Source organism: Lemur catta, chromosome 6 (genome assembly GCF_020740605.2).
Source record: "Lemur catta isolate mLemCat1 chromosome 6, mLemCat1.pri, whole genome shotgun sequence".
Taxonomy (NCBI): domain Eukaryota; kingdom Metazoa; phylum Chordata; class Mammalia; order Primates; family Lemuridae; genus Lemur; species Lemur catta.
The window spans coordinates 86,123,454-86,132,452 of record NC_059133.1 but is presented as its reverse complement, the minus strand read 5'-3'; the positions used below and the strand labels follow the sequence as shown (position 1 = coordinate 86,132,452).

Here is an 8,999-nt window from a genome sequence, read left to right as displayed (position 1 = left end):
CAGAGGAGGTGGCCCCTAATATTAAGATCAAGAGATGCAGAATCCAGCAGGGCTAGGTTCAAACTCTGGTTCCAGTTCCTTAACCCCTAGTGCCAGGAACTTCCCCAGAACGACCCCAGCCCAGCACCCCCAGGAAGCTAAGTGATTTCTCCATGTTTAGAAAAGCTAGAGTTGGGGGAGATTAGTTAATTTGTATGTACGCATCACGCCCCATTTAGGGGTGCCTGAGCGTCCTTCCCAAGTCCCTCGGGTAAAGACTGGGAGGGACAGGGCCAGGCGCAGAGAGGCCGCCACAGACTCCGGTTCCCGCCTCGCCTCCCTGGCGGCCCCTGGCGGCCGCACGCAGCCGGGTCCCGGGGACTTCGGCCCGTCCCCCGCTCCGGAAGGCGCGCGAACGGCTGACCCCGCCCGCCTGGCGTTAGGCGTCCGGCCGCCCCACGGGTCGCCGCGCAGGGCCGCACGGCTCCGTCGCACACATTTGCGCTTCCGAGAACCCAACCCGCCGCGCACCTCCGCTCTAGAGCCCCACGGGGGCTCTCAACAGAGCCTTCACTCCAAAGCTAGGGCTTATCTCCCGGCTGCGACCGCGTCACTTGTGACCGGGTGGCGATCGGCTTTTCCTGCCCACGGGAGCCGCCAGGTCCTCCGCCCGCACGCTGCGCTCCGCGTGGCTGGCTTCGCCGCGGGCTCGCAGAAATGGCAGGGGCCCGAAAGCTTTGGCCCGACTTTGGGCTTCGCCGCTACTCTGCCGGCTGGATTTCAGCAGAGTTTGGTCACCTCTCGCTCAAAACGTCAGCGAGGAAATAAGTCACCCCCAGGGAGACTCCAGCGGCCGCGCCAGCGCTGCACTTGGCGCTGCCGGACTGGCCGGAAGTGGCGCCTTCCCGCCGGGCGTCGCCTCCCCGCGGACGACCGCCCCGTGCCGCCAGGCCCCCGCCTCCCGTGGCCGCGGGAAGTGCGCTGAACCCCGATTTACGTAGACGCCACCCCGCACGTTGTGGGGGCTCAGGATTAAGCAGCCGCGGACCCCTTCTAAGCTGGGGCTTCCCGGGGCAGAGACGCCGAGGCAGTCGGTACCGCCCGCGCCGCGCTCCCCAAACCCCTCCCCAGCAGGGGGCGCTGCCCCCGCCAAAGCCTCGCTCGGAGCCGGTGCTTCCTCCTGAGTCCTCGTGGCAAGCGAACCGCTCCACCTCCGGCGCCGTTCTGGCCACACTGAAGGCCTGACACGTAACTACCCTTGCAAAGTGTTAACAGCTCTCCTCGTGACACTTTGGGGGCCCTGAAAAGGGCCTTTCGGGGTCCGGAGAGAAGACGGAGGGCGCGCTCAGCCGCCGAAGCCGTACAGGGTGCGCCCTTGCCGCTTCAGGGCGTACACCACGTCCATGGCCGTGACCGTCTTGCGCTTGGCGTGCTCCGTGTAAGTCACCGCGTCCCGGATCACGTTCTCCAGGAAGACTTTGAGCACTCCCCGGGTCTCCTCGTAGATGAGCCCAGAGATGCGCTTTACGCCCCCACGGCGGGCTAGACGGCGAATGGCGGGTTTGGTGATGCCCTGAATGTTGTCCCGTAGGACTTTGCGGTGGCGCTTGGCGCCCCCCTTGCCCAGCCCTTTGCCGCCCTTACCTCGCCCAGACATTTTCGCGTTACAGTCTCCCAACCAAGAAAACGGGCGGGTAGCTGCGATCTGAACTTCACAGGATTTGTAGGCCCTATTATATTCCCTCAATGCGGACCTGGTTGAAAACCTCACGAAAGTGGACGGAGCTCTGGGCCCCTCCCCTGGAGGCTTCCTTCCGGCAGTTGTAAATTAAGTAAGCAGAAGCTGAACAAGCCAGATTTTTTTGTTTACTTTTTCAGAAACGCCTTTGCACATTCTTGCCAAAAATTTGAAGAAAGATTTATCCTGCTATGTTTGAAAGTTTAAACAATATGAACTAATAGAATTTATACTGCCTTTTCTCAGCACTTAAAAGTAGGGCAGATCCCACGCAACGCTGTCTGTCCCTGTCTCTTTCTCCTTCCTTACTTCTAATTCTGCGTTTCTTCAAACGAAATGCTCATTCTTATAATACCATTCCTGACCTACCGTGAAAATCAATAAGAACCAGAAACGCTTTAAGTCTTACTAGATTTCAAAGCAATTACTGTTTTTCACATGTGGATCTTTTTAAGTCACCAGTAGGGGGAGAGTTTTTTTGTTTTGTTTTGATTAAAAGAGCCCTCAGAACGCTGTATGTTTGGAAAAAATCCTGAATGGTCAAACTTCACTACATGATTTTAATCCTTGACTCAGAGAGAAGAAGAAACGTCTACCAGTCTTGAAGAGGTAAGGATTGTTGTAATGGTAAAATAGGTTGCCTTGTTTATAGTTACTCTTCTAAGAAGTCAAGGTTAGAACATTTTCAAGTTAGAAATCTCTTGCTTTCAAGAATAAAAAGAAAAATCGTGTCCAAAATAATAATTTTAAAAGCTCTTTTTAAAATTACCCATGATGTACGCAAAAATTTAAGCTGGTTTACGTAACTCATTCCAGGAACATCTTGTTAAAAATTGCATCAGAGAGACAAGCAGCTGCTGAGATGAGTGCCAACCGAGCTATGGAGAGCCTTCTGCCTTTGAGCCAACAGGAAGAACTAGTGGATTTGCCAAAAGACTACCCCTTGAGTGCCAGTGAAGATGAGGGGGACAGTGATGGAGAGAGAAAGCATCAAAAGCTTCTGGAAGCAATCAGTTCCCTTGGTGGAAAGAACAGGCGGAAATTGGCTGAGAGATCTGAGGCTAGTCTGAAAGTGTCAGAGTTCAATGTCAGTTCTGAAGGATCAGGAGAAAAGCTGGTCCTTGCAGATCTGCTTGAGCCTGTTAAAACTTCATCCTCATTGGCCACTGTGAAAAAGCAACTGAATAGAGTCAAATCAAAGAAGACTGTGGAGTTACCCCTTAACAAAGAAGAGGTTGAACGGATCCACAGAGAAGTTGCATTCAATAAAACCTCACAAGTCCTCTCCAAATGGGATCCTATCGTCCTGAAGAACCGGCAAGCAGAGCATCTGGTTTTTCCCCTGGAGAAGGAGCAGCCAGCCTTTGCTCCCATTGAACATGTGCTCAGTGGCTGGAAGGCAAGAACTCCACTGGAGCAGAAAATTTTTAGCCTCCTCCATAAGAACAAGAAGCCAGTGACAGACCCTTTACTGACTCCTGTGGAAAAGGCCTCTCTCAAAGCCATGAGCCTGGAAGAGGCAAAGATGCGCCGAGCAGAGCTTCAGAGGGCCCGGGCTCTACAGTCCTACTATGAAGCCAGGGCTCGAAGAGAGAAGAAAATCAAAAGCAAAAAGTATCACAGAGTCATGAAGAAAGCAAAGGCCAAGCAAGCCCTAAAAGAGTTTGAGCAGCTGTGGAAGGTCAATCCAACTACAGCTTTGGAAGAACTGGAAAAAACTGAAAAGGCCAGAATGATGGAGCGAATGAGCCTTAAACACCAGAACAGTGGGAAATGGGCCAAGTCAAAGGCAATTATGGCCAAATATGACCTGGAGGCTCGACAAGCTATGCAGGAACAACTGGCCAAGAACAAAGAACTGACGCAGAAACTCCAGGTAGCCTCAGAGAGTGAGGAGGAAGAGGGAGGCACAGAAGTGGAGGAACTTGTCCCTGATGCAGTGAATGAAGCACAGATGAATGCAGATGGACCAAATCCCTGGATGCTCAGGAGTTGCACCAGTGATGCAAAAGAGGCTGAAATCCAGGAGGACCCTGAACAACTGCCAGAGCCTTTGGCCCACGATGTTCCTGAAAGTGAGGGAAATGAAAGACTGGTGGCAGAGGAAGAAATTTTGTTGAAAGAATTTGAGGAAAGGCGATCCCTTAGAGAAAGGTCCCAGCTCAACCAAGATGCTGAGTCAGTGGGCAATCAAGAAACAAAAGATTCTATCAGCCAGGAGGTGCTATTTGAATTGAGAACACTGTCTCAGAAACTCAAGGAAAACCATCAGTCCAAGAAGCAAAAAGCAAGTTCAGTGGGGACTGTTCCCCACATCCAGAGAGAGGAACTTGCCTTGGAAGAAGAAGATGAACCCCTGTTGCTGCAGAGGCCAGAGAGAGTACAGACTCTGGAAGAGCTAGAAGAGCTGGAGAAAGAAGAATGTTTTCAAAATAAGGAGCTTCCCAGACCTATGTTAGAAGGGCATCAGTTGAAGAAAAACCCAAATAATCAGACTGATGCCCCTAAGAAGAAAAAGAAGGAGCAGATGATTGACCTACAGAACCTCCTAACCACAAAATCTCCTTCTGTGAAGTCTTTGGCAGTTCCCACAACAATAGAGGAGTTGGAAGATGAAGCGGAGAGAGACCAAAAACAGATGATAAAGGAAGCTTTTGCTGGGGATGATGTCATCAGAGACTTTTTGAAAGAGAAGAGGGAAGCTGTGGAGGCAAGTAAGCCACAGGACATGGACCTGACGCTGCCTGGCTGGGGCGAGTGGGGTGGTGTGGGCCTGAAGCCCAGTGCCAAGAAAAGACGCCGGTTTCTCATAAAAGCCCATGAGAGTCCTCCAAGAAAAGACAAGAATTTGCCAAATGCGATTATCAATGAGAAGCGCAACATCCACGCAGCAGCTCATCAGGTGCGAGTGCTCCCACATCCATTCACCCACCATCGGCAATTTGAAAGGACCATCCAGACCCCTGTAGGATCTACATGGAACACCCAGAGGGCCTTCCAAAAACTGACTACTCCTAAGATTGTCACCAAGGCAGGCCATATCATTAAGCCCATAAAAGCAGAGGACGTGGGCTGCCGGTCTTCCTCAAGGTCAGACCTCTCTGTCCTACGGAGGAATCCAGAACGACTCTCCGCACGTCACAAAAAACAGCTGAAGAAAAACTCTATAGATTGAGTTGCTGGAAGAGTGACATCTTGATAACTGGGACCAGGAGCCCTGACGGCTCCTGCTTTGGCCCAGTTTTATTCTGCTGCAGGGTGGATTCCAAAACTGGCTTAGCACACTGTGGGTGTGGTTAAACAACATTTTAGAAATAAAGGCATTTTTATCTATTAAAAAAATTCCATCAGAGATTTGTATGTCCATTTATTCAGTATATCTGTTATGGGGTGCTTATTAACATATTTAACTTAATTAACATATTTAGTTTTCAAGACACTTTGAGATAGGTGCAGAAGTTAAATAACTTATCGAAAGTCAGCTACTAAGTGACCTTCGACAAATTTATTTAACTTCAGAATTTGGGCAGAGTCAGTCTGGCTCCAGAATGACCACCTTAACCATGACAATATGCTGCTTCCCAGCTCCAAAGACATTGAGGTTAATTATTGTGCTAGGCACACAGGACACACATAAATACCTGATAATGTTATTTCAATAAAATCAAATCTTTATTAGGATATTGAGACGGTAAATTTGTTTTACTTTTAAATGGATGCTATAATCCACATTACATATTGTTTAGTAAGCAAGTGTTTAAGATTACATCACATAGGGGTGTAACTGTATAATTGTGAAAAATGTTAAGATAATTAAAACGGCCTCAAAGAATTAGTAGAAAGTAATTTCTAATTAAAAAAAAATTTGTTTCAAATACTGTGGGTCCACAATTCGAGTACATAAGAAGTTGCTGCCATTCTTCCTTTAGTCTCTGGGGTAATCTATAAAAAGACGCCGGGGGTCCTCCAAGTCATCCCAGAGGTGATCCCCTGATTGGCCGCGCCCGGACTTGCAGGGAGCAAGCTAAGGCCAAGACTTTCAGCCTCAGCAACTGAGCTGCGCCTGCAGCCTCTCCAGTAAAACCTGGTGGCTCTTTTCAGGCCCATAACCCCAAAGGCAAGAAATGTTAAGCTCTGGCCAGGCCATCTTGTCGCCCTGGTCAGTTCAGGAAGCATTCATGTCACAGCCCTTAGAAGTGAACAAGCAGCAGAACTTGGCAGGCGGGTCCGGGTAATCTGGTGTAGTAAAGACGGTTCAGAAGGCCAACTACCGACGAAGCTTTTTTGGAGCCAGCTCCCCCGCACTGTTCGGCAGCAGGAGGCAAGGCGCTTGTACACAGGAACAGGCGACATACCTGTACTGGGCAGGCAGAACTCGGCAGAGACCCTGTCATTGCGCTTAAGCGGCAGCGGGCTCCGGGGTCAGGTACCCATCTGGCTGGGACGCTGTATTATGTACGGGAAACGCCGCCTAGAAAGCATGGCAACTTCTGGCACACGGTGTGACCTCACTTGCTAGGGGCAAACCTTGTAGTTCTAATTCCAGATTTTTTCTGTTTCCGACCACGTCTCCTTCTTAAGAGTTTCGTTCCCTGGGAGCGAGTGTAAGCGGGGAAACCCCAGCGCCCCCTAAACTCCTCACCCACTCAATCCCTCGGGGTCCCCAAGCGCGGAGGAAGCTGTCCCCGGGTATTTATAGAGGAGATTATGTAAATGTGGAATAAGGGCTTGCTCTTTTGATTGGCGAGCGAGGGCGGAGGCAGTCCCTCGGCCACGGCGCTAGTTGGGAGCGGAGCCTGCTAGTCATTGGTGGCCGGAGCCGAGGGCGTTGCGGCCCCCAGAGGGAAGGCGCTTCCTAGTGGCAGCGAAGAGTTTGTGGAGACAGTTCCGGTGTGGCGCGCTGCGTGCCGGGACCGGTCCCGGGCCGCTGTTTTTCTCCCTCAGTGCTGTTGTAGGCGGGAGGACATGTCAGGTCGCGGAAAGCAGGGCGGCAAAGTGCGGGCCAAGGCCAAGTCCCGCTCCTCCCGCGCGGGCCTGCAGTTCCCGGTGGGCCGCGTGCACAGACTGCTGCGCAAGGGTAACTACGCCGAGCGGGTGGGCGCGGGGGCGCCGGTGTACCTGGCCGCGGTGCTGGAGTACCTGACGGCCGAGATCCTGGAGCTGGCTGGCAACGCCGCGCGGGACAACAAGAAGACCAGGATAATTCCTCGCCACCTGCAGCTCGCCATCCGCAACGACGAGGAGCTAAACAAGCTGCTGGGGAAAGTGACCATCGCTCAGGGCGGCGTCCTGCCCAACATCCAGGCCGTGCTGCTGCCCAAGAAGACGGAGAGTCAGAAGGCGAAGAGCAAGTGACCCTGACGCCGCCACCGGGGAGCCGGCTTCCCCAGCAAAGGCTCTTTTCCTAGCCGTCCCGCAGTGATTTTTGGATGTGCTGGATGTCTTGGGGGGGCCGGTACGATCTAGCGGGGAGGTGGGCGGCGAGGGGCCCCTCGGGGTCGACAGCTAATAAAGTCGGTGAAAAGCGTATGGTCGAGAAGGCTGTGTAGTTGCGGGGACCTGCCGGCCGACCCCGGGGCGACCAGGAAAGCTCTGGAGCAGGTGCTGGTGGGTTGGCTTGAACCCCTTGGAATGCTTTGGTTTGCAGATCGCCCTTGAGGCTTTATGGGAGGATCAGGGAGACAGGGCGGGGGCTGCCTTTGCTCATAGTGAGGCAAAGGGGAGGCAGAGTAGGTGGCGTGGCCTACTCTGGAATTATTTTTACTTCCCTTTCTCAGGGCCTTAGCTCTCCTGCCCAGTTTGTGGGCGGTCAGGACTAAGTTCTGGGAAGAGAACTATCAAGTTGAGCTGATCTGTGGCAGGAAGTTGTCTCTCTTGCCATACTTTTCAAAAGGTGGAATTAACTTTCTGTCCTCGCTTGGTGGCCCTGATGACACGGTATCAACTTAGACATTCTTAGTCTAATAGCTGTTATGCTTTCATGATTTGAATATCAGATATCTTTATATAGCACCCTTATATTCACAATTTTTTTAAATGAGAAAACATGCAGTAATATGTGTAATACAGAAGCATGAGTCATAAGGTTGGAAATTCGTTCCCCTGGCACGTTGCGTAACAGTATAGTGCCTTTAGTCATGAGTTACACATGCTCATGAACTTTTAAAACGGTTTTCTCAAGTTTCTAGCTTCATAATGGTGTTGTCTCCATCACATTATACTCCTTTGGGAATCGGTTTGACTTTGCTTTATAAGAAAAAAAAACCCACCTCTTGCTTTTAGAAGTTATTTTTACTCAACAAATAACCTACTTGAAATCCCTTATGTTCTCCCACTAGTCTGAAGTGATACCCTCATTCCGGTAATGCCTATAGGAGTTGCGTTGCTTAATGGCACAGTATTGCCTTAATAAATATGTAAGGAAAGATAGGGCTGGGTGATTTAAGTGCAGGGAGAAACACATTTCAGATCAGGAATCCACATTTAAAAGTTCAACACTAGTTCCATTTCATCCTTCTCAGCAAGCTTCATCCTGGCCCACAGGCCCCACAAAAAAGATCCCAGTTTAGTTTCACATCTTTGGATTCATCTTTCCTGTTAGTCAGAGTTGAAGTCTTCCTGAAGGAAAAAAAAAAACGAAAAAATCAGTAAGTCTTCATGCTTAGTAGTGGCTGGCCCATCTTCCCACATGGACTTTATTTCATCCCAGTGTTTACTGAACACCTCTGTGCTGTGCTCTGTACTAAGTGATGGGAGTGCAGCTGTGAATGAGGCCAACCAGATTTCCAGGTTCTTGGAATGCCCACATCTTTTTTTTTATTGGTTCCTGATGGCAGGACAAAGGACAGGTACATATGTTAATATCGGGGATCAGCTTCTGTTAATACTCGTGTCTCTCTGCTGTTTGTAGAATGAATATTGGAATTACTTCTCCTATGTGGTCACCTTTGAAGTGTAAAAAATGAGAACACACATCTCTTCTGGGAGGCAGATTATTGCCTCCTAATTCCTGAGGAGAATAGACTGCAAAGATACCGTGGGCAAGTTCCAGAATGCTCAGCTATTGACTCTGCTCCCTACAGTTTCCTCAGAGGTAAAACAGGCATCATGCCTGTTGTGAGGATTGAGATTGTTCACTTACTATGTGCCACATATTAGACACTCAATAAATTGAAAAAAGTACGATTTCCTACAGGGATGTGGGTTTCCCCTTATAGATTACATTATAGGTAACACTGGCTGATACAATTTTTTTTAAATGCCCAATTATTAGAATTAGTTC

General features: G+C 50.3%; 4 protein-coding genes across 6 annotated transcripts in view; 3 read left to right on the top strand and 1 right to left on the bottom strand.

The window, feature by feature from the left end:
* Positions 1 to 1,242: 1,242 nt before the first annotated feature.
* On the bottom strand, positions 1,243 to 1,766 carry LOC123639973 (histone H4). Its single transcript, XM_045554279.1, has one exon. The coding sequence runs from the start codon at positions 1,634 to 1,636 to the stop codon at positions 1,325 to 1,327; it is 312 nt and encodes a 103-aa protein (XP_045410235.1). The 5' UTR covers positions 1,637 to 1,766; the 3' UTR covers positions 1,243 to 1,324.
* Positions 1,722 to 5,067, top strand: LOC123639967 (U3 small nucleolar RNA-associated protein 14 homolog A-like). 3 transcript variants are annotated; one of them, XM_045554272.1, is made up of 3 exons: positions 1,722 to 1,811; positions 2,294 to 2,326; positions 2,534 to 5,067. In XM_045554272.1, exon 3 carries the CDS (start codon positions 2,580 to 2,582, stop codon positions 4,890 to 4,892), a length of 2,313 nt encoding a protein of 770 aa, XP_045410228.1. In that variant the 5' UTR covers positions 1,722 to 1,811; positions 2,294 to 2,326; positions 2,534 to 2,579; the 3' UTR covers positions 4,893 to 5,067. The 3 variants fall into 3 exon arrangements, with proteins under 3 accessions (XP_045410228.1, XP_045410229.1, XP_045410230.1); XM_045554273.1 differs by lacking the exon at positions 2,294 to 2,326 and having other exon boundaries at positions 1,739 to 1,811; XM_045554274.1 differs by lacking the exons at positions 1,722 to 1,811; positions 2,294 to 2,326 and having other exon boundaries at positions 2,677 to 2,752; positions 2,818 to 5,067.
* Positions 1,734 to 8,999, top strand: part of C6H12orf60 (chromosome 6 C12orf60 homolog) — a 43,511-nt gene continuing 36,245 nt past the window's right edge. The window contains exon 1 of the mRNA XM_045554276.1: positions 1,734 to 1,811. The gene's annotated coding sequence lies outside the window, so the exon portion shown is untranslated. The remainder of the gene's footprint in view (positions 1,812 to 8,999) is intronic.
* On the top strand, positions 6,523 to 7,244 carry LOC123639972 (histone H2A.J). The gene has a single exon (XM_045554278.1). The coding sequence runs from the start codon at positions 6,683 to 6,685 to the stop codon at positions 7,070 to 7,072; it is 390 nt and encodes a 129-aa protein (XP_045410234.1). The 5' UTR covers positions 6,523 to 6,682; the 3' UTR covers positions 7,073 to 7,244.

What these genes read in the sequence shown, in the direction of transcription:
- LOC123639973 (XM_045554279.1), bottom strand. Translation starts at nt 1,636, where the DNA reads ATGTCTGGGCGAGGTAAGGGCGGCAAAGGGCTGGGCAAGGGGGGCGCC.
- LOC123639967 (XM_045554272.1), top strand. Translation starts at nt 2,580, where the DNA reads ATGAGTGCCAACCGAGCTATGGAGAGCCTTCTGCCTTTGAGCCAACAG.
- LOC123639972 (XM_045554278.1), top strand. Translation starts at nt 6,683, where the DNA reads ATGTCAGGTCGCGGAAAGCAGGGCGGCAAAGTGCGGGCCAAGGCCAAG.